The sequence below is a fragment of the Cervus canadensis genome, chromosome 2, assembly GCF_019320065.1.
Source record: "Cervus canadensis isolate Bull #8, Minnesota chromosome 2, ASM1932006v1, whole genome shotgun sequence".
NCBI lineage: Eukaryota > Metazoa > Chordata > Mammalia > Artiodactyla > Cervidae > Cervus > Cervus canadensis.
Window position 1 is genome coordinate 106,957,622 of NC_057387.1, and position 24,301 is coordinate 106,981,922.

Consider the following 24,301-nt stretch of genomic DNA (forward strand, 5'->3'; position numbering starts at 1 on the left):
TCTGCAGTTCTGGGTGGCTGTGAATTTTGAGGGGACCACCTTCAGCCCATTATTGAGGGTGGGCAGAGGTGTCCAGTTCGTGTGCACCATGACTGCCTCGTCCTGACCTCCTGGGAGAGTGCAGTGGTGGGGACGCCCTGCCAAGGAGCCCTCGAGTTCAGGAATGTCAGAGTCGTAACCACGTTAGGTTATTTAGGTGATTTAGGAATTGTCTGAGACGTAACCCAAGCCAGAATGATTCCTACCCCAACAGAAGGGGGATCAGATGGAGTTGCCATTTAACTGCAAAAAAATAAACAAAACCAGCAGAAAACCCCCACTTGTGCCAGGAGTGCACTTACTTTCAGCAAGAATTTCACTTCTAATCAGTCTCTAGATCCAGATTGTGATGTCGCCTTTGAGTTTGCCCAGAACCTGACTTGACCAGATCGGAGTATGCCCATTCTTTTTGTCTGGGGCTCTATTCGCATAGACATTGCAAAACGTGCTTTGATCTCTTAAATACTATTTAAAAGTATTTTGCCTAGGGATTTCTTACATGTTCAAGGTTTTAAAACCTCCCTAGATTCTTGCCAGCCTGTGAACATAGTGGATCCTTGGAGTGGGGGTCATTTGTCTTTATATTGTTGGGACCTGGTGTGTTATAGAAGAGAGAGAATTTTTTAATGAGTGTGGGAAGCCAGAGGCATCACCAGCCCAGCCAGAAAAAGTTCCCTTTCCTTCGCCAAGCGTGTTACTGGATAGCCTCGGCCCAGAGAATAGTGGCCTGATTTTAAACGAAGAGGGAGAGGGCCCCGAAGGAACTGACTCTACAGTGTGTATCCAGGACTGTAATAGGAGCTGGTGGAGCGGTCAAGGTTAGACAGGAAATTTTAATTACCCTGGGCTTATCCAGAGGCCCCGTTCAAAGGGAGGTAATGAGGGCAACCATTAAAGGCAGGACCCAAATACAGCATCTTAAAAATGCAGCTGTGATGTTTTTGCAGCACACTAAATGCTTGTGTTTCAATTCCCCACAGAGAGGGTGGGGAGAGGAGCATTTGGCTATGGGAAAGTTGTCTTTTTATTCAGAATCCGAAATGATGATGTCATGGACGCCCCGTCACCACTGAACTCCAAAAAGGCGGGGCTGTCCTGGAATTCTTCATTTCTCGTCTCCCCCAACCCCAGTTTCTTTTTCTTCTCCCTAGATTTTTCTCTGAGGAAGAAGGAGGAAGAGATGTGGAGATGGAAGGCTGGGAATTTGCTAAAGGGGTGAAGGGAGTCACGTTAAGGAGGTTTACTAGGGAAGAGGGAGGGGAGGCAGTCCACCACTCTTATCTGTATCTCTCGAGTGAATTGCCTTCTACACAGGGAAAGGTGTGTGGAAATAACCGGACATTAAGTGCTTTTTTTTCCCCCTTAGAGAAAGGCAAGGGCTTCTGACTCTCCTGATTGAGTGCAAAGTGATCCACCTTAGAGTTGAAATTCCCTCACCTGCACTGGATTATGCACGTTTGACTGTTTTGGTTGAAGGTGGGGCAGGAGAACCCAGGGCTTGTCTGAATTCCTGGCGAGTGGTCAGCCAGAACCCAGCCAGGTTGGCTTCTGTTGGAGGCCTTGGTCTCTGGCAGAAAGATGCTGTAACTGGGAACTATTTCTTACAGGGGTTTAAGCGCTGGTTTTTTTGCCCTGCTTGGGTGACGTGGGAGGAGCTGGAAGGAGGTGGCGCAGTTTTTGGCAGTTTTATCTTTGCAGAGAGCTTCCTTCTTTCTCATTCCTTGCTCCTCACCTCCTCTCTTGGGGACATCTCCGCCACCCTCCTGATTACTGAGCATCCTGTTTTGTGAGAATTCGAGGGACTTATTAAAATCCTACATGAGGCAAAAATAAAAAGTCTTTTTCCTTTTCTCCCTTGCAAAATTAATTAAGTGCCTGGTGTCAAGGCTTCAGGGCTTCCCGGATGGCTCAGCAGTAAAAGAATCTGCCTGCAATAAAGGAATCCGCCTGCCAATGCAGGAGACTCGGGTTCGAGCCCTAGATCGGGACGATGCCCTGGAGGAGGAAGTGGCAACCCACTCCAGTATTCTTGCCTGGAAAATCCCATGGAGAGAGAGGACCTGGCGGGCTACAGTCCATAGGGTCACAAAGAGTCGGATACAACTGAGTGACTGAGCACGTTCGAAGCTTTAAGGTCCAGGGGACTCTAACCATATTTACACCCTTAGCGCTATAACACCTCCCTGCCCTAGTCTAACTAGTGAATAGAAATACCTTCCTCCACTGGATTTGGGGAGTTTGGTGGACATGGGCCACGTCACGTGCGGTTTTACAGTTCAGCTGACCCAGGGGGTCTCTCAGGATGTGTTGCATGAATCAAATCTCCAGAGCTAGTGGCTGCCGGACCTGTCTTCTTGGGCAGAGATACTCAGTGGAGGAGCCCAGCACTCACACTGGATTTTGCACAGCTTGCTATTGGCTGCCTGCTTCATGGATAGCTGTGGACCACGTGCACTCTCGAAGGCTCACACATTACAAGCGGCATTCTCACTCACACTCTCTCACACACAGCGTTGGCCTCATCATGGAGTCCTCCTGGAACAAACCTCTGCCTTCCCTCCTGCTTCTGTGTCCCCTGAGTGTTGATGACTGAAGGGCACCTTGGTCTTAAGTCTCAGATGCTCCTTGGAAGGCCTGTGTACAGGGGGACCTGAGTGACTTGGAATGTGGACTGTGCCATCCTGCAGTCCTGACCTGTACTCAGTGGCCCCAAGACGCAGACCCGGGGCCCCCTGGTAAATCCTAGGTTCCCAGGCTGCCTGGACCTTCTGTGACCCCTTCTTCCGTGCTGCCACCCCTGGGCTCCTGTGGCCAGCAGTGTCTGTTTGCTGATGTCTGCTTCTGTGGAATGGTAATAATGGTGATAATGATGAATCTCTTTCTCATCTCCTGTCATCACCTATTCATTCATTCAGCTTTCTCATTCATTCAGTGAAGCACATGCCAGGTACTGGAGTTGTATGGATTGATCTGGAGGGGTTTCTGCCCTTGAGACACTCAACAAACTTTGAACAGTGGGATGGTTTGACCACAATACTGTTTGACAGGGAAGGATTCAAATCCCAGGAAAGCCATGTATAAGACACCCCATGTAGCCTAGCAGACCCTGGGGGATGCTGCATTCAGGAGGGTGGTCATGGTCTTTCTGGACATAGCCAGGGAGGAGCAGCCAGCCAGGACTGGGAAGGGGGTTGGGCCCTTGATGGATCAAAGGCCTCTTGGAGCCAGAGGATGGGGGCTGGGAGCTTGAAGTCTGGTGGGGACCTGCTTGACCTCAGGGAGCAGAAGGTGGGCCATGAAGCTGCAGTGAAAGATACAGCCTTGATTCAGTGTAGAGAAGAAAGAACTTTCTCATGGTTGCAGTTGTGGAGCAATGGAAGGAATGATCTCAAAGGTGGTAAGCCCCTTTGTCTGGAGTTCCAATGGATGGTGGGTGGTCTGTCTTCATAGAGTGAGAGGTTTGCAGTAGGAAAGGGTTGGGAAGTTCTTGGGAGGCTGGGGGGTGGGCTGGATGACCATCAAGGTTCCTTCTGGACCAGGGTTGGGCCAGCTTGGTCTGTAAAGGGCCAGGTGGTAAATATGCTTGACCTTGTGGGGTCCCTAGGGCCTCTTGGCCACCGTGATAGACATTAGCTGCAGACAGTACGTCCAGGAACCTAAACTCACCAGCATGGCTGCGTCCAGAGCAAACTTGGTGAGTGGGGTTTGCCTGCAGGCTGTAGTGTGCCAGCCCCTATTCAAGGCCGTTGTTTTGGAAACTTCTGAATGCTGAGCCCTGTGAGTCTTTGATGGCCTCGTTCATCCCCTTCTTCATTTCTTGGCCTTTCTCTCTGTCTGTGGCCCGGGGTTTCGCTGGCTGGGGTGGACCTCAAGCCCCCAGGGGAAAAGGAGCCAGAAGTGGATGTGGACCACAGAGTGAGCCCGGAACCCAGGACCCAGAGTTGCTTCTGGAAGATTGTTGCTGGAGCAGGAGCGACAGGTCTGTCTGCTTCTCTCACCAACTCAGAGGACCAGGCAGCTGGGAGCCCTTGGAGGGCTGCCTCGGTGCTCCTTCCTCTGAGCGGTGGCCAAGGTGTGTTTGAGCCGGGCTGTGGTCGGGGAGAACGTAGGGACTTCCCTAGTGGTCCAGTGGTTAGGACTCTGCCCTTCCACTGCAGGGGGCACAGGTTCAATCCCTGGTCAGGGAACCAAGATCCCACAAGCTGAGTGGTATAGCCAAAAAAAAAAAAAAAGTGAGAGAGAGTTTAAAAACTCCAGATGAAAAGGAGAGTGAGCGCTAAGTTGGTTGCACTAAGACCTTGGCCTTGGGTGTCTGCCTCCTTGAGCCCCACGGTTAGAGGCGGCGTTCTTCATCTCAAGTTTTTAGACCAGCAAGCCACGCCCCCTGCCCCATGCTCCTTTATTATCTTTATCATCTCTGATTTCTTCTTCTTTTAGGAGGTCTCCAGGTGGAGAGGCGGGAGTGCTTGGGGCCAGCGCCCTCTTCGGTGGGCGTCTCCTTACACTAATGGCTCTTGCGCCCTTTGAAAGTGTGGCTGTCTGATGTTGTCTTGCTAGCGGCCCTTCTCTGTGGGGAGGCACTTGTGCAAGTCATGGGTGGGTCGCTGTGTGTGTCCGGGGGTGTCCTGACCTGGCTTTGCTTTCTTTCAGTCCCAGTCTGGCGGCTCCGTGTGTTGCTAAATGAAAGTCAATTCTTTGATTTTTGGAAGTGAGGACTGGGTGGTCTGTCCCCGTACAAGGCTGCCTCTAGTTGACAATAACATTCTCGCGCTCTGCCAGCTTGGGTCAGGTTTGCAGGAAGCAGAGGATGTCGTTTAGGATTTAGAAACTCTCACGTGCCCAAGGCTGGCCCCGCCGCCCCTTCCTGGTCAGAATGGCAAGGGACCCCAGGGCTGTGGTTGATCCCAGCCTTGGGGTGTCAGCTCCCGGGGATCCCCCGGCCCCACCTGGCACTGTGCCTGGGACGGTGGACCCCGGTCATCAGTCCTCTACCAAGGAGGTCTGGCTGATGACAAGCCCAACTCAGTGCCCTCAGGGACCGGGTGAGCTCTGTCCCAGCCTTGGAGAGGTGCTGGCCCTGATCCTGTGCAACTCTGTCCGTCTTGGCCTCTGTCCCCTCCCTAAATGACGCGTGCTCCCCGCACCCTTTCCTGCCACGGCTAGCTGTAGGAAGTTACACTCTGATTGATTCCTATCTATCAGAGCCACCACTAGCAGAGCACCTGCGGTTCTGTGCGGCGCTGTTCTTAGCGTTTCTACATCGTCAGCTGAGGAGGTGGGTGCTTTCAGCATCCCATTTTAAAGATGGGGAAACAGGCGCAGAGAAGCTAGAATCTTGCCCAGCATGACATCTTGTGTAAGTGGCGGAGCTGGGGTTTGAACCCAGGTGGCCCGTGTTCTTGTCTCCTGTGCCACCAAATCTCAACCATCCTTTTTTTAAAAAAACTAGCTAATTTGTTTTTGGCAGTTCTGGGTCTTCACTGCTTCCCAGGTGGCCTTAGTGGTAAAGAATCTGCCTGCCAGTGCAGGCAACACAGAGATGCGGGTTCAATTCCTGGGTCGGGAAGATCCCCTGCAGAAGGGTCTACCTTGCTCTGCTCGGGCTTTCTCTAGCGGTGGTGAGCAGGGGCTGCTCTTCGTTTCTGTGAGCAAGCAGCTCATTGCAATGGCTTCTCTTGTTGCAGAGCACAGGCTCTAGGCGGGAGGGCTTCAGAAGTTGTGGGGCACGGGCTTAGTTGCTCTGCAGCATGTGCGATCTTCCTGGACCAGGAATAGAACCCATGTCCCCTGCTTTGGCAGGTGGATTCTTTACCACTTTGGCAGGTGGTTTGGGGCTTCCCTGGTGGCTCAGCTGGTAAAAAAAAAATCCACCTGCAATGTGGGAGACCTGGGTTCGATCCCTGGGTTGGTAACATCCCCTGGAGAAAGGAGCGGCTACCCACTCCAGTATTCTGGCCTGGAGAATTCCATGGACTGTTATGGTCCACTGGGTGGTAAAGAGTCGGACACGACTGAGCGACTTTCACGTCACTTCACTTCTTCACCACTGGACCACCAGGGAAGCCCTCGGCCGTCCTTGACACCCTCCCCTGCACAGCCAGGCAGGGCCCTGGGTGGCAGGTCGCCTGACTTCCAGGTCTCGAGGGAACACCCACTCCCCGCCCGGGGCTACTACCTCCTACGTGGCCTCCCCTGATCCATCCTACGTGCCAGAGCCCAGATCTCATTATCCTTCTTCCCTCTTGAGAAGCCGTGTGGGTTGGGGACAGCCCACAACATTCGGTGACTCCCTATTGCTCATGGGACACAGTCCAGCCTCTTCACGATGACCCTTAAGGCCAGTCACGGCTGGCTACTGCATTCTTCTCTCTCGCTAGTTGCTCCCACCAGGCCCCCCTCCAGTTGGGCTGTTGGGCCCACAGCCCCCAATCTCCCCCATCCCCCAACCCCCATCTCCAATCTGTTACTATTGATGCTTAGGAGGCTCCCCTCGCCCTCCATAGTGTTTATCCTGGTAAAGCAGGCTTGGCTCTTTTTTTTTTTTTGGCTCTTTGTTCCAGGGCGTAGGCTCCTCTCTAGTTGAGGCTCACGGACTCAGTAGCCGCAGAGCAGGTGGGATCTTAGTTCCCATACCAGGAACCATCAGGGAATTCCCCGGCCCTTCATGGCTGAGCGTGGCTGACTTCTTTCTTCAGTCCCCAGGGCTGGACCCCCGGCCACAGGCAGGGCGGGGGAGCCTGGACCTCTGTAGAGAGATCTGATCTCTGTTCTGGAGCTGTCCCAAGACCCTAAATACGGCCCCAGGGGAGCTTCCCAGCCCGCAGGGTTGTCAGGAGTGGGAGCCTGCCATGGGGTGCTGCAGGGCCCTCTGGCAGCCCCACCACCCGCAGGCCACGTGGGCTCGGACGGGCCTGTAAGTGAGACGTGGAACAAGGAGAGTGACCACCTTCTCAGGTTGTCCCCGAGATCGCGTGACCACCCGGTGTGCGGTGGCAGCCTTAATTAGGTCACTCCTAGGTTGCAGCCCCAGGTTCTTTCCACTGAGGGAGCTGCAGGTCTGGGCCCCCAGCAGGGCTGCGGGATTTAAGGTGGTGCCAGCCCAGAGGCGGGGCCTGGGGAGGAGCTGCTGGCTGGGAAGTGGTGGGTGGAGGCGGAGGCTCTGAGGACCCAGGGGTTGCCAGCCTGGGCGTCTTCCTTTCTGTTGGGAGGGACAGCTGAGTCGCCCACAGCCCACTTCCTCTGGGCCCACGATCCCTGGCCTCCCCCTCCCTCAGGGTCTCCCCCGGCCATGTCCCTCCCTGACTCAAGGGGGTGTGCATCACTGCCAGGGCTGCCCCAGGCCCGGCCGGGTCCGGGTGTGGAAACCCCTAGTTGTTTGGGGTCACCCATCCCCCATGATCCACAGGGCTCCTGGGAATTCCCAGGACAACTAGGTTTCCAGGGGCCCCCTTGGGCCCAGTTTCCCAGCCCATCAGGGCTTTTATGGGAGCTGTTGGGAGCCAAGGGCTTCCCTGGTGGCTCAGCTGGTGAAGAATCCACCTGCAATGTGGGAGACCTGGGTTCCATCCCTGGGTTGGGAAGATCCCCTGGAGAAGGGAAAGGCAACCCACTTTCAGTATTATGACCTGGAGAATTCCATGGACTACAGTCCATGAGGCTGCAAAGAGTCAGACACAACTGAGCGACTTTCAGTGTTTTTCACTTTTTTGGGAACCAAGGGGAGGCACCTCATTGTTACAGCAAAGAACCTACCCTGCTCATTTCCACACCTCCGATCAGGAGTGCCCTTGTGGCCCCCATGACCTCCATCAGGGAGTGCTCACGACAGGCGTCCCCTGGGACACCCTTTCTTCTCACCCTCCTTTTGGATGAATAGCCTGGTAACTCTCAATTCCCAGACCCACTTGCTCTGTTCCTGTTCCCACACTGAGTCCCCAACCGCCTGCATTTATCCAAAACCAGCAAAGGTGCCCTGATTTCAAGAGGACCAAAGGGAGACCCCAGGATTAGGGTCTTTCTCTTAATGAGCCAAAACTTAAAAAAATAAGGGGCGGGGGGAGTCCTTGCTGATGAGCTGAGAGCTTATCTGCCTTCCTGTGATCTTGGCGACAAGGGAGTCACTCTGGGGCAAAACCCAGACAAAACCCAACCAAGGACACACAGCCCAGGACGTCACCGGGACCTTGAACCAGGGATGTCTGACAGCAGGAACACACTCCCATCTCCTGCCATCCTCCGCCTTCCTTAGGAGGAGCCCACTCGGGCTCCCGTGGACCCAACTGTGCCCTGCTTCATTTGCCAGGTCAGAAGCTTTCCAGGGCTCATCCCTCCCTACCCCGTCACTCGTGGCCAGAGGGTTCTTGGCACCTGGGCCCTGCGTGTGGCTGAAGCACTTTGCACTCCTGACCTGTTAACTGGTGTCACTGGCACGTTCCTCTGGGGTGGGGGGTGGTCGAGGGGGCCTGGCTTTCTTTGTGCCAGCCCTGGGGTGCTGGCGTCAGAGGGATAATTTGCATGTAGTTGAAACCTCCCAGTTTGAAGCCTTTTGCGCCTGAAAGCACAAGGCTGGGGGAGCTAGGCCCACCCTCGGCTCCCTCTCCTGAACTCGTGTGGAGGGTCCCTGGTGGGGGCTGTGTGCTCCCGCTGAAGGCATTTGGGACAAAGCAGGTTTCCCTGCTTCTCTCAACACCCTCGGTAGCAGCGGCCTGACTCTGCGTCCCCTCTGCTGTCTTGCGGGGCCCTGAGCGCACGGTGGCTGCTCTGCAGGGGTGGGGGTGGCCCCTCAGCTCTGCCCTGCCAGCCTCCTTTTCATTATAAGCTTTCAGACACCGTGTGTGGACCTACGGGGGGCTGGTCTGCAGCCTGTAGAGGTGCTGCTGCCGTGCCTGTTCAGTCCCTTAGTCGTGTCCTACTCTTTGTGACCCCATGGACGGCAGCGCGCGGGCTCCTCTGTCCTCTGCTGTCTCCTGGAGTTTGCTCAAACTCATGTCCATCGACTGTTTTCTAACCATCTCCTCCAGTGGCAGAGGATGAGATGTTAAAGGTGCTGGCCTCTTATTGGAAGAAGCAGGGTATCAGCCAGAGGCGCGTCCCTGCAGCACAGAGGAGGCTGGCACTCACCTGACCCAGAGCCACTGCCACCTCGCCTTCGCCCTCCCTGCATCTCTCCACGGTGGGTACTGTGTGCTCCCCCAGCCGCCTTAGTCTGCTCACGCCGTTCCCCCCACCCCCCACTCCCCACACCCCCATCCGTCCTGCACATCGAGCTGAGACCTCTTTTCTGAAATACCTATCTGATGTCGCGTCTCTGAGTCACACTCTTTGGGGGTTGCCCCCATTCCCCCTTAGGAAGACACAGCTTTCCCAGATTGCTTTGTGGGACCAGACCCCCTCCCCGCTTCTGGGACATCCCATTCTCTGTGGACCTCGCTGGGGACTGGGGCTCCCTCCCAGGGCTCTGCAGCCTTGCTGCTGTCAGACCCAGCTCTGCCCAAGTTCCGGCCGTATCACAGCTCAGCCATCTGTACCTCTGCCTCCCCGCTGGGACCCGTCTCTGTTCTCCTTCGACTCCAGAGAGGCCCTGGGTAGACCCGAGCCAGGTGGTGACTGAGTGAATGGAGCTGGTCCCACAGAGGCAGCCGGGGGCAGCCTGATTGGAAATCAGACTCTGGGCTCAGGCTTTTGTGCTTAATTCCTCAGAGTCCCCCTCCGTCAGAGCCTGCAGACTCCTAGTTTGCCTGCAGTGGTAACACACTTGGAGATGGGGTTTCTCAGTCTGCAGTGAATCAGGAGGGAGGGGAGGAAGGAGAGAGGTGGAAGGGGCAGATAATTTGAGAGCCGGGGGTACCACACGAAAGACAGGAAATCAGGACCTCAGAGAAGGGGCAGGCAGGGAGGCCTGGAGGAGGAACCCAGTCCTGTGACCTGGGGGAACTGACTCCTTGGAAAAGACCCTGATGCTGGGAAAGACTGAAGGCGGGAGGAGAAGGGGACGACAGGATGACATGGTTGGATGGCATCACCAACTCAATGGCCATGAGTTTGAGTAAACTCCGGGAGTTGGTGATGGACAGGGAGGCCTGGCGTGCTGCAGTTCATGGGGTCGCAAAGAGTCAGACAGGACTGAGAGACTGAACTGAACTGACCTGGGGGAGGGGGCTGAGCTCATCTGGGTAGACACAGTTGGGACACCCACAGGCCCTGGGAAAGGCCACCTGCTTCGGGCATGGTCTGGTACAGTGCCCTTCTCCTAACTGAAAGAGCCTGGGCAGCAGGGTGAAAACGCAGGTTCTGATTTAACAGGTCTGGGGAGCGACAGGAAATTCTGCGTCTTGGATAATCCTGCGTCACTGGTCCGGGGACCATACTTTGAGTGGCCAGAGCCTGCCTGTCTGAAGATTCCCGTACCAGGACTTTCTAGGGTAAAGCCGGGTGTTCCAAGCTCCTGGTGCCTTGACGCCTAGGCACCCCTCCCCCAACATTAAGAGTAAGGCATTTTCTGGGGCGCTGCCATTTCCTGAGAACTCTCTACCCCCTGGGGATCCCCAGGGTGGTTTCTGATGGCCAAGCCCCAGGCAGACAAAGGCTGGCCAGCTTCTTTCTTCGCTGATAGCAGGATTATTCTGGGGAGGTGAAACCCAAGAAAACCCAGGGGCTCTGCACAGTAGCGCCCAGAAAGCAAGCCATTCATGGACCAGCACAGGGTGGACGCTGGAAACTGGCCCCTGCCCCCTTGCCTCTGTCCTTTGCTGGGGGGCCTTTGGCAGGATGAGATTTAGGGCTCACTTGGGCCCCTTTGGCCAGGCTGGGGGCTTTCCCAGGTCACAGGCCCAGTTTGGGCGCCTCAGACCATCCTGCTTCAATCCACCCCATTCCACCAGCCAGTATAGGCCCCAGTCAGAGTCAGGAAGCCCTCAAGTGAGCCCTTGGAGGGCAGATCTGATGCTGTCACTCAGGACGGGCTGGTTGATGAGTTACTCTGTAAGGGCTTCTTGGAAATTCAGCCCAAGGGGCCACAGCAGGCTGCGGACTATGGTTTCTTCCAGAATGCTCAAGGTGGTAGATGCTGTTTAAGGCCAGTGGTGTGGGTACCTCTTCAATAGCAGCCCTGGAAGTTGTCTGCTTCCTCTTCATGGCTGCGGACAGGTCCTACTTTTAAATATAGCTCCCTCCCGTTGCACGCTTACCAGGTACCGGGGCCAGAGCTGGTGGGTTATCTTTTTTTGGCCCCTCAACAGCTCTGCACGGCACAGACAGCTCAGTGACAGTCTGCAGCGGGCTTGCAGCCTGTCTCTCCCGAGTGAATGGCAAGGCTGGGACTGCACCCAGGCCTGTGTCTGCAGGGCCATGTGCACCTCTGATGGGACTGGAATCTCCCCCCTAACAGATCCTGGAGAATAGCAAGAGGAAGGGAATGTGGACCTTTCAAAGCAAAAGCAAGAGAAAAAGCTCACCAATCCAGAAGAGGGCTAGAAGGAAGCCCTAGGAGACAAACAAGGTTGGGGCGGGATGAGGGGTGTCTTGGGACCATGAGTGGCTTTTCTTTTTAATATCCTAGACTGCCTTTAAGAGGGAAAATGTGGGTTAAAATTTAAATTATAGGGGGGAAAAGACTGGTGTATGGAGCTAAGATGTTGGTAGAGGAGGAGTCAAGGACGTAAGGGGATGCCAATGAGCCTGTGAGCATTTGAAATAGTATATAAACTGTGGAGGGGCGAGGAAAGGAAATATTTGGATGCTTTGAAAATATTTAGATGCAGTTCAAGCCAGTCTTGTAGGGAGAAGGAAAGCCCCACATGTGAGGACTCAGCAACGCGGCTCCTGTTATCTCTGCCAACGCCATCAGACACAAATTGTAAAACATCTAACTTGCACAGTTAACTAGTGGTCTGTTTGTTGGAATATCATGTATGCACTCTGTCACCACCTGTCAAGGGGGGTGACTAATTACCACCTCAAAGCCCTGCTAAATTAAATAAGGTGATTTAGCACAGTGCCTGGCACTTAGGAAGTGCTCAATAAAGAGTAAACGCAGGCGTCTATTATTAATTCTTTATAGGATTGTTGAAAGGGTTTGTATATGAGACAATGTGTGGCGAACTGCAAAGCTGACCAGTGGTAGTTATTAGGTGCTTTGAACCCCATTGTCTGCGCTGACCACAGACGGTCATCGGATGTTTTGAGAGGAGCAGATAAAACCGTGAGATGATGAGGGGGCACCTGGGAGGGTTTTCCTGCCGGCCTTGCAAATGCAGGCCCTGGAGGAGGTGGCTGTGGACCAACCCTCAGAGACGGTCACTTTAAAGGGAGAAGGGTGTGCTTCAGGCTTACGAATCCCAGTTCCAAGGGGAGGGCGGGGACACCGCTAATGTGGTCTCTTTCTAGTCTGGCTGGGACTTAACGATGGCGCTTGGCTGGTGCTTCAGGCAGGAACAAAGGGACGCAGTCTTTGCTGGGTCCCTGGGCGTGGAGGCAATGGCTGGCTCGTGACCCCTGTCTTCCTTGCCCCTCTTCCCTCAGAGACGTCCCCTCTCTGTCCACACACGGGCGTTATTCCTGGGCCAAGCTGGCCTTCTGGCCGAATGGCGGACCCTTTCCTCCATCTGGGATTTGTCCCCCTACAGAGGTGGTGGGCTTCTGCCCCCACTGTGGTCAACCCCCAATTTCCTGCCTGTTTAAAGAAATGTGAATTCCCTTCACTTGTTGCCCAGCCTTCACCAAGGCCGTTTCTCACACATTTGCCTTTTGTTCTTAGGCCTGGAAAGTATTTCAGGCTTGAGGGCTTAAGAGAAGTTTTCCAACCTCTCATGGCCCTTCTCAGTCAGAACCCCAGAGAAATTCAGGGATAGGGTCTCCGAGCCCCTCGCGGCCTGTGGGCTCAGCCTGACCGCCCTTCTGGCTGGGGAGCCTGAGCTGGCTGTGGGCTCAGGTGATGGGGAGTGTCCTGCCGGGTGAGGACAAACTCCTGCCTTGTTCCCTGACCTTCTCTTATCTCATCCCAGTTCATCTCCTGTTCCCGAGGCCTCCTCCCTTGTCCTCACCCTTGAGCGTTTCAGCTGTTTTCGTCTTCCCTTCATTTCCCTCCCTTTCTTCTCTGCGTTTGGACCCCAGCCCTCTGCCTCTGCCCCGGAAGATCTGTGTCTTGGATGCATCCCCTCTTCGTGGCTTCCGTCTCCTCTGCAGACCTCGCTGGGACTTGCACCGTGTACTGAGCAGAGGGCAGGGAACACCCGTCCACACCCTGGGCCTGGAGGGGAGAACACAGGGGCTGTTTACCTGGCCGCCTTTCTGAGGTAGCATTGCCCTGAGAAGCTGTTTCCCAAGTGTTTTCCTTGGAACGATTGCTTAGAGGAGCCTCCCCCCGGTGGAAAGTCCCTGAACGCAGAGGACTGTGTGGCCCAAGTGCTGTTTCCCTCGGACGCATGACCGTATGGAAGGCTTCGGAAAGTTCCACACTAGAGAAGCCTGTTTACTTGGAGCAGGACTCCCTGTAACAGAAACTGTCCCTCCGGCCTGTTTGTAAGAGCTCTTCCCACCTCAGGTCGTGTGTTAGCTGTTTTTGCCAGAAAGGTCTTCCTTGTTGTTCAGTCGCTAGGTCGTCTCCGACTCTCTTTGCGACCCCGTGGACTGCAGCCTTCCACCCTCAGAGACGGTCTTCCATGGGTCGGGAAGATCCCCTGGAGGAGGGCCTGGCAACCCACTCCAGTGGGTTGCCTGGAGAATCCCATGGACAGAAGAGCCTGGCGGGCTACAGTCCGTGTAGTCTCAAAGAGTCGGACACAAGTGAAGTGAGTTAGCACGCATGCTAACAATAATAAACAGTAACTCCCCATTCCCCACTCTGTCCACCACCATTCTCCTTTCTGTCTGTGAATCTGACTATTCTCGGAATGTCAGACGGGTGGAATCATGCAAATTTGTCCTTTTGCATCTGACTTACTTTCACTTAGCGTCATGTCTTCAAGGTTCATTCATGCTGTGACGGGGGCCACTCTTCGTTGTGGTGTGCGGGCTTAGTTGCTCCCCAGCATGTGGGATCTTTTCCCAGATCAGGGACTGAATGCGTGTCTCCTGCCTGGGCAGGCGGATTTACCACTGATCCAGCTGGGAGGCCCTGCCCCAGCAAATTTGACAGTCAGCACTCCTCCTAGGTGGCCTACCTACACCTACCTAACAGGCAAGCCACTGAATTGCATGGGCATCTACCCTGTTTATCTTTCCCTCCAGAAGCCTGATAGAGGGCCTTGCTGATTCTGACAGAGTCAGTCCTGGTGTTCTGGTGAACCCACTTGACACTCTTGTTTTAAAAGCAAATAAGCCTGTGACCCAGCAGTTCTGCTCTGGGATAATGACCCAAGGGAAATGAAGGTGTATGTCCATACAAAAACTTGGACAGAAGTGTTCATAGCAGCATTATTCATCATAGCAAGAAGTGGAAACAACTCAAATGTCTCTCAGCTGAAGAATGGATAAACAAAATATGGTATATTTATACAATAGAATATTATTCAGCGATAAATAACAAGAATAAAATAGTGATTGATGTGTGCTACAACATGGGTGGACCTTGAAAACATTACCCTAAGTGATGGAAGCCAGACCCAAGAAGTCACATATAGTGTGATTCCATTTATATGAAATGCTGAGAATAGGCAAATACACAGAGACAGAAAGCAAGCTGGTAGTTGCTAGAAATTGAGAAGAGGGGCTGGGGAATGACTGCTGCAGGGCATGGAGTTCTTTTCGGGGTGATGAAAATGTTGAGGAGTTATTGATAAGTGGTGATGATGGTTCCACAACATTGTGAGAATGCTAAAAACCACTGAGGTGTGCAATTTAAACTGAGCCACCATAGCTCAGCTGGTAGAGACTCCGCCTGCAATGCAGGAGACCCCGGTTCGATTCCTGGGTTGGGAAGATCTGCTGGAGAAGGGGTAGGCTACCCACTCCAGTATTCTTGGGCTTCCCTGGTAACTCAACTGGTAAAGAATCCGCCTGCAATGCGGAAGGCCTAGGTTCAGTCCCTAGGTTCAGAAGATTCCCTGGAGAAGGGAAAGTCTACCCACTCCAGAATTCTGGCCTGGAGAATTCCATGGACTGTATAGTCGATGAGATCGCAAAGAGTCGGACACAGCTGAGCGACTTTCACTTCCACTGAAATTTAAAAGAGTGAATTTTGTGGTATATAAATTGTATCTCAATAAAGCCGCTATTTTCAATGTTGGAGTTATTTTTAAAAATTACGTATTTATTTACTTGTGACTGCTCTGGGTCTTCATTGCTGTGCTCAGGCTTTCTCTGGTTGTGGCAAGCAGGGGCTACAGGTGCTCGGGCTTCAGGAGTTGTGGTACACGGGCTTAGTTGCTCCAAGGCTTGTGGGATCTTCCTGAACCAGGGATTGAACCTGTGTCTTCTGCACTGGCAGGCAGATTCTTAACCACTGGACCACCAGGGAAGAATGATAAAGCTATTACTATTATTTTTTTTTTTTAAGTTAAAAACCAAGAAAATAAGGGCAATCCCTGAATCACTTTTAGGGAATCCCTGGCAATCACGGCTTCCTAGTTTAAGTGCTCACAAACCATCTGTTGATAATACTAGATCCTGAGCTAGTCCATCTGTGATTTATAAACTCTGCCTGCTTCCTGGAAACCCTGGCACACCTGGAAACCGCACTGGAACACCTGTCTTGTCCTTCAGGGTTCTTGGAGCTTCCAGGCGACTCATCTGTGAACTCATCTTGCAACGTGATCCTTCCAGCCAAGAAGGTGGGAGTCCAGGGGGAGCACAGAGCTGCCTGGAGGAGGTGGCATCTGCTGAGGAATGGAGGGCAGACAGTACTATCGGAGATCAGAGGAAGGGGGGCAGCTCCTTGGCTCCGGGGGACAGGAAAGGCCACTGAGGAGGACGGGGTGGGGGTATGTTGTGGGTGGGAGGGACAGCATGAGCTGGCCACTGTGGCTGGAACACAGCACGCTGGGCAGTACTAGGCTTCATCTCCAGCAAGACCACGTGGGCCTCAAAATACCACCAGCCCACACGGTTAGATTTCTGGATGCCCACAGGCTACGTTGCTTGGCTGGGGGTGTGGTGTGGTTCCCAACAATGGTGGTTTCTTTTGTGGAATTGAGGGTGGGCAGGACAGTCAAGAAGTCTGTTTTTTTGTTTGCTCATTCAAGCATTTAATTTTTTTTAACTGTGGTAAAATATACATAATGTTTACCGTCTTAACCATTCAAGTGTTGAGATCACCATATGTTCACATTGTCATGTAACCATCACCACCTTCTATTTCCAGGACCTTTCCCTCATCCCAAACTGAAACTCTAAACCATGAAACAGTAACTCCCACCCCCTTCCCCCTGGTCGCTAGTAGCTACTCTAGGAATTCTGGAAATCTCATATAAGTGGAATTATGCAGGTTTGTCTTTTTGTGTCTGGTTTATTTCAGCCTTAGCATAATGTTCTCAAGCTTCATCCGTGTTGTAGCATGTATTCAGTTCAGGTGCTCAGCCGTGTCCGACTCTTTTTGACCCCATGGACTGCAGCACACCAGACTTCCGTGTCTACCACCAACTCCTGGAACTTGCTCAAACTCATGTCCATCGAGTCAGTGATGCCATCCAACCATCTCATCCTCTCTTGTCCCCTTCTCCTCCTGCCTTCAATCTTTTACAGCATCAGGGTCTTTTCCAAAGAGTCAGCTCTTCGCATCAGGTGGCCAAAGTACTGGAGCTTCAGCTTCAACATCAGTCCTTCCAATGAATATTTAGGGTTGATTTCCTTAAGGATGGGCTGATTTGATCTCCGTGCAGTCCAAGGGACTCTCACGAATCTTCTCCAACACCACATTTCAAGAGCATTAATTCTTCTGCACTCAGCTTTCTTTACGGTCCAACTCTCACATCCATACATGACCACTGGAAACACCATGGCTTTGACTGTATGGATCTTTGTCAGCAATGTATAGAATTTCATTTTAAAAATAATTTTATGTATTTATTTTTGACCTCGCTGGGTCTTTGTTGCTACAAGGGTGTTCCCTGGTTGCAACCCGTGGGCTTCTCATCGCAGTGGCTTCTCTTGATGCAGAGCCCAGGCTCTTCAGTGCTCAGGCTTTGGTAGTTGCTGCCCGTGGGCTCAGTAGTTGTGGCTCTGGGGCTCAATTACTCTGCATCATGTGCAATCTTCCTGGACCAGGGATCAAACCCATGTTCCGTGCATTGTCATGTGGATTCTTATTCACTTCACCACCAGGGAAGATCAGAATTTCATTTTTGAAATGGAGAATAATATGCTATTGTGTGAATATATAATATCCCATTGTATGGATATACCTCAGTTTGCTTATCTGTTCATCCATCAGGGGATTCTGGGGTTGTTCCCACCTTTGGACTGTTCTGAATGGATTTGATTTTAAAGCATGATGTTCATACCATAGCAACAAGGGATCTCTGGGAAGTGGAGAATAGGATGGATTTGCTGGGAGAAGAGCCAGAGAGTCTGTGAGAAGCTCCATAATAGCCCAGGTGTGTAGAGAAGGATGCTGGGGGTGGGGCTGGGTGGAGTGGCTGGGGCAGAAGAACAGAGGGTGAGGAAGGCTCCCACGGGGCTGACCCAGGCTCCCAGGAGTACAGGGCAGGGCCAGGATCCCTGCTGTGGGGAGGCTGGGGTTGTTTCTGGCTGGGGGGCTGGGGGCACCGTCAGCAGAAGCGCTGGCTCTGTGTCGAAACTTGGCCAGGAGTATTGTGCCGAGTCCCGGCTCACCTGTGACATCAGGGCGTGACCATTCAGACCTGGGGACTGGATATCTGTGAGCGGGAGGGCAAAGCGTGAAACCAGAGTGCCAGGTCGAGAAAGCAGCTTCCAGAGACAGGAGACCTGCAGATAAGAGGAGGGGTGGGTGGAAATGGGGTGACGGGGACCCCGGGACTGGTGACGGAAGGAAGCTTCCAGAACCGTCAGTGTAATAGAGTGGGTGCATAGGGTGCCTTGTGGCAGCCCTTAGGTTGTCCAGTGTTAGGAGGTTCCGTGGATGTTTGTTGACCAAAACAGGGAAAAATAAAGGTAAACAGGCATGTTTTTCATCCTCAGGAAACTTACAGCCTAGTTAAGGCATTAACAGATCTGAAAACACTCCTGGAATGCAAGACCCACTTTGAGTCGGATCCTGCAGAGGGGTGTTAAAAGAGAGGCAGGGGACCCTTCCAACGCAGTGACCCTGGTGGGCACTGCAAGGCAGGAGTTGTTTAAGTCGTTTTTCAGTTAACTAAGGCCAAAAGCATTTCGCATTTGGTAGATTAACAAGTGTCTTTTGGTCCTGGCCGTGGTCATCCCTCACCAGCATCCTGCATTTGACCCCACAGGTATGACGCTGGAAGGGATGGCTTCATTGACCTGATGGAGCTGAAGCTGATGATGGAGAAGCTGGGGGCTCCCCAGACCCACCTGGGCCTGAAGAGCATGATCAAGGAGGTGGACGAGGACTTTGATGGCAAACTCAGCTTCCGTGAGGTACCTGGGTCCTGCTGGCCCTGAGCCCCTGGAGGGGGAGAGCCCCTGAGAGGACCCGCCGATTTACCATCCCCTGGACTACACAATGGCTTGGGCCCCTCTAGAGAGCTGCTTGGATATTTAACCTGCAGTTCTGCTTTTTAACATATTTTTCAGGAGCTAGTGAACCACAGTGCTGGCATGAGAAAATGCTCAGCAAGCAGTTTGAAAATCACTTTGGGTAGGATAGCCTCCTCTGGGTAAAATAGTTAGTGTTGAGAAATCTGGAGGGATGTTCACCAAAACATTCATAGTGAATGTCTGTGGGTGTAAAGTTTTGGTGGTTTTTAGTTTTACACTTTAAAAATATATTTAAACTGTGAATTTTTATGTTGTTGTTGTTTATTCGCTAAGTCCTGTCCGACTCTTTGCAAACCCATGGACTCTAGCCCGTCAGGCTCCTCTGTCCATGGGATTTCCCAGGCAAGAATGCTGGAATAAGTTGCCATTTCCTTCTCCAGGGGATCTTCCTGACCCAGGGATCGTACCCTCGTCTCCTGCTTCGTAGGTGGATTCTTTACCACTGAACCACCTGAAAAGCTCATTAATTTTTATAATAAGCATTTTAAGGTAGTTTTTTTTTTAAAGCCATTATACAAAGGGTCTTACTCTCTGCCCCTGAACCTTCCCCTCCAAACAAGTCCAGGATAGGTTTTTGGTCTTTGAAGCCCTGAAATTGTGGGCATACAGATATCTTCCTCAAAGGGTACATATAGATTCACCTGATCTCCCAATGGGTGAAAACCTCAGCCATTTTTATTTTGGGAAATAAATCTCAGGGCCACTGGGTTTCTTCCACGGCAGGAATGCAGCTCCACAAGGAAGGGAATTGCATGTCTTGTATGTTTGAGTTTTATTGAAAGGTTTTTAGATATATCCATGACCTGGCGACATAACTTTGTCGACATAACAAAGTTATGTTGCCATAACTTTGGCAACACCATCCAGGCTGAAGGTTTAGACACTAGCCCAGCTGCTGTGGTCTCGTTTTCAGTCGTGTCTCTTTTGGGACCCTCGGAAGCTGAAAGAAGAGCGGACAGTCCTTGTCTTCTGGTCTTTAACCTTGATTATTCCAGAAACAGTGGAGTGCTGGCTGGTGAAGCTTTGGAGGCACTGCTGGGGAAAGAACTTCTTTTTTTTCTTTTTCTTTTTTTTTTTTTTTAGATTTTTTTGCAACAGCTCCTCCAACTGGCTGGACCAGTTATTATTTGAAGCCCTAAAAATATTAAAATTTTTAAACAACTTCAAGTTCTGATGGGCACAGTCAGATGGACTGTCGAAAGTTTAGAACCAACAGTAACGGCACAACAGGTGGACATCATGGCCCAGTTCAGCGGCTAACATGCAAGGGCAAACCCTTGAGTTCCCCGCAAGGCTGGGGTTGTGGGATAATACCCATGCACAAGGCCATCCAGAGCTCCTGTCTTCCCAGTGTCAGAGGTCTGGTCCCTTCCCGGGGTAGCGCCACTCCCCCTATCCCTCCCCCTGGGGACCAACACCCCACGCACAGAAAGAACCGAGGCCCCTCCACCCGCAGCATCTTAGCTAGCGAAGAAAACACAATGTCGCTCCTTATTTCTGAGTACAAAAGGACTCTGCGCCCTCCTCCTTGAACTGCCGTCGCTGCCGCCTCCTAACTTGCAAGAAGGTGGGCAACGCGCCATATTCCAGCGTCCCCCAGTCTACCTGGGTAACAAGCCCACGCCAACCCGGCGGGAGGGAAGCTTCGGAGGTGGCCCGAAGAGCCAGCCTCCTCTCCCGCAGGAGACAGCGGCTCCTGCGCCCCGGCCCAGCCCGCCGCGCCGCGCCGCCCGCGGACCAGACCCGGGAAGGGCCGAGGAGGCGAGCTGGGAGCCGCCGCTCCGGTCCCGCGCAGCCCGCCCACCTCCCGCTCCCAGGCCAGCGCGCTCTCCCGGGCCTCCAGCTCCCGAACCCACGGGAAGGCCGGGCCGGGGCCCCGGGTTCCACGGCGGAGAGGAGGCCGCGGCCCCGAGAGCCTTAGGCGGCGGGGCAGGCCGGAACCCTGGGGCTCTCGGGAGGGCAGCGCCTCCCTCCCGAGCCCGCCAGGACGCCTGGGGCCTAGTGCGGCCTGCGCATCCTCGGGGTGGCGGTTTGACTGGGCCGGGCCGGGGCCCCCCGCCCGAGGCGGGCCGAATCCGGCGGGGGCCCAGGCCTGGAGCCGGGGGCGGCAGGGTGCTGGCTGCGGGGCGGGCCGGCCGGCCGGCGGGCGGGCGGCGTGTTGCGGCTGCGCCGGGGCTGAAATAGCTGGAGATTGCGCGGTAGGGCACTCACCTCAGAGCGGCTGCGCTACCGTGGGCCTGCGCCGTCGGGAAAGAACTTCTGTGGCAAAGTTTTAACCTCTGGGGAATGGAAATCGAGGGTGCTTAGACGTCTGTGCAAGTCGCCGATTGAAAATCCCTCCCCTCTGTTTTACCCAGGAGCCTCCCGCATGTGCCCCTCGCTGTCTCCAAGATGCTCAGTTAGCCTTGGGTTAGCTGCTGGTTTGGCCATTTCGATCAGAGGCTTGGACATTTCCAAAGGGTTTCGTTGTGGGTACTCAACCCACCTACAGGCCTTCAGTGGTGTTCACGTTCAGTCCTTTGTCAATTCAGAGCCCCACTGTGGCCCCATCTCTAGGAGTCACGCCCAGAGGTACAGATTTGGAAGTGTGGATGCGTTTGCCATTAATACTCCACAGCCCAACTTCCTGCTCTTAGGATTTCACTCTGCTGATATCCACCCATGTTGTAAGCCACCAGTGGGCTGATGCCGAGTGTGTATAATGAAAAGAGGTGTACATTCCAACTTCCATCTTCCACACAGAGCGGCACAACTGGAACACATTATTTCTCAGCCTCAGTTTTTATGTCCTTAAAATAGGGCTGTTAACAGTTTTTTTGCTCAGGACTGTTTTGAGGACAAAGTTCTCTTTCTATGCCTCTATCAGTTAGAATGCTTGACTGTTAGTGACGGAAAGAGGATGCTAACTAATTTAAACAAGGAAAGAACAAGCGACTCTTGGTTCACATACCTAGGAGATGAAGAAGTGAAAGTGTTTTAGACACAAGTAATCAGGGATTTTCTCTTGCTGTATCTTGACTGTGCTTTTTTCTACATCCTTTCTTTCCAAATAGGGTGTTGTCCCTGGTGCCTGCCAAGATGGTTGCTGGCAGCTCCAGGCTACCTTGCCCTAAGGGATGCAGGGCTACTTCATCCCAGAATCCATAGCACTCTCAGAAGAAGGCTTCTGATTGGCCCTCATAGGGGTATATGCCCACCTCCTGGGCCAATCATTGCATCCAGGATACTGTGATTGGTTAGATCCAGGTCATGTGCCACAGGGCATCATAGTCAACAGCTCCACCACCATCATCACATGGCAGGAGCTGCTAGATAGACAAAATGGCTCATTTCTATAGTGCCTTCCTGACCTGACACTTAGTAGATGCTTGGTGAGTTTATATTCCCTTTATTTTTCTTTGAATTAACTTGACTGAAGTGAGTTACATCCAAAGAAAAGCCCTTTGATACAGAAAATATGTCTCCATTAAGCACCAGTTTGCTACTTTCCCCCAACGTTCAAGGGAATTGATCTTTCTTTTAAACCACTTCTTTTCCAATTATGAAAATAATATGTGCACATTTGGGGTATTTAACAAAATGGCACACATGGAGCCTTTAAAAACGATGATCTAGGACAGTGTTTGATGACCAGAGGACAAATGTTGACAGTGTGAGAAGCAGGAACAAAAGCAGATTGCCAAACTGTGTGTAAAAGATAATTGTTCGCCTTTATAGTTTATGTACATGTACAGACAGGTAGGAGAAGTCACAGGACGCACTGGAGTTAGCAGTTCTATCTCCATAGCTCTGGGGATCTAGAATCGGATTCCAGGCACTCCCCACCTCAGTCTCCTTTGGAGGCAGACAGAGAGCCCTTAATATCTTCCTCCCTTTTGCTTGCAGTCCTTACTAATTCCATTACATCTGTCTCAAAGAATTGCTCTAAGACCAGACGTGTGGTGGTTTTGTACAAAGGCTGGATAAGGGGTTTACTAGATTACCTGTCAGTTCTGGGAACTGGGTGGCTTCCCAGATGGTGCAGTGGTAAAGAATCCACCTGCCAGTGTAGGAGACCCAGGTGGGAAGATTCCCCTGGAGGAGGGAGTGGCAACCCACTCCAGTATTCTTGCCGGGAAAATCCCATGGACGGGGGAGCCTGGCAGGTTACAGTCCATAGGGTCTCAAAGAGTCAGGCACAACTGATCACACATGCACATGCATGCACAGCATACATTGGAAACTGTAGGTCTTCTTTTCTCCTCCCACCCTACCCTCCCTAAGAGGGTCCATGGCAGCCCTGGCTGTCCTGGGTTGCTGCCCTGTCTGTTTATGGTTGATTGGACCGTGGGTGGACCCCTGGCCAGACTAGGTCAATTGGATTCTGTATCTGGGAATTTGGGGCTGAAGTACGGCACAGTGGCCCTGCAAGGATAATTCAGTGTGGGGTGGCCATTTTCTACCATGTGGTCCAGACACGAGCGCTCGAGAGAGAATGTGGCCTCCCTGTCTTGAACACTTTGGCTCTCCCCATTCCAATCTTCATCCAGGCCACTGTATTTTGCCCTTGGCTTTTGAGATAGCCTATTTGTATAATGAATACCTTCTTTTTGCTTAAGCCAACAAGTGTGTTTCTGTCACTCGCCACCTCAGAGCTCTAACTAATGTGGGGAAGTGTTTGCATCACCAATCAGAGCCACGGAGTTAAAAATTCCCTTAAATTCATCACAAGCATTTGCTAGCTCATGTCTGAAACTGCTTTTTAGCTTTGTGAGTTCTCTCTGTTTCTTTGTTTTCTACTTCTCCTTCCCTCCCCCCTCTTTGCTCAGAGTCACAGCTAGGACACTTTCCAATTCTCTACAACATACCAGTCTTTGTGGACTATAAATAGGAAGACAAACAAGGCTGGGCAGTTGGAGAAATTGTCATTCAGGGGTTGGTGATTGTGATACATTAAATGGGAAAGTCTGGCGTGCTTTATGAAAGGCTGGAGATTTTCGAGTTGAGCTGGATCTTTTTTCTTTAACTGGCTGGGGCAGGGAGAGCCCTAAGTTATGACAGAGCTGCTTGTGGTCACCTGTGAGCTGGCAGAGTTAAGAGTGAGCACACGTGGCTGGGATCCACTCAGGGGAAAGGACTGTTGAGGAACTTGAAGCCCTTCTGTTGTTGCTGTTGTTTAGTCATTGAGTCAAGTCTGACTCTCTGCAATCCCACGGACCCTAGCCCGCCAAGCTCCTCTGTCCATGGGAAGTTCCAAGCAAGAATATTGGAGTGGGTTGCCATTTCTTGCTCCAGAGGATCTTCCCAAACCCTTCTGTAAACACCAACATGGTCATCTCTGCTGCAGAGTAAGAAAAGTGAGTTTCGGAGAAGAGACTCCCCAGCCTCAGGTCACTAGGATTGGTGCTTGGCTGGGGGCGGTGCTCTGTCTTTCCTAAGCTGTCTCCCTGGGAGGGAGAGACGACCTGTTTTGTGTCTGCCTTGTGGAGAATTGGGGAGGAGGGTGGCTTCTGTAACTAAGTGCTTTAAGGATGCGTAGGTGACCGAGAGATGGTTGGGTGTTGTACTCTTTCCCTCTGTCTGAGGCTCACATGTGCAGGGCTCTTAAGTCTCTTCTATGAGAGCCCGCTCACCACCATCCCCCAGCCCC

General features: G+C 52.6%; 1 protein-coding gene across 1 annotated transcript in view; it reads left to right on the top strand.

Moving 5' to 3' along the window:
• Window positions 1–24,301, top strand: part of EFHD1 (EF-hand domain family member D1) — a 45,670-nt gene that overhangs the window by 7,743 nt on the left and 13,626 nt on the right. Inside the window, exon 2 of the mRNA XM_043461999.1 lies at window positions 18,405–18,552. Coding sequence (XP_043317934.1) covers window positions 18,405–18,552 — 148 coding nt within the window. The remainder of the gene's footprint in view (window positions 1–18,404; window positions 18,553–24,301) is intronic.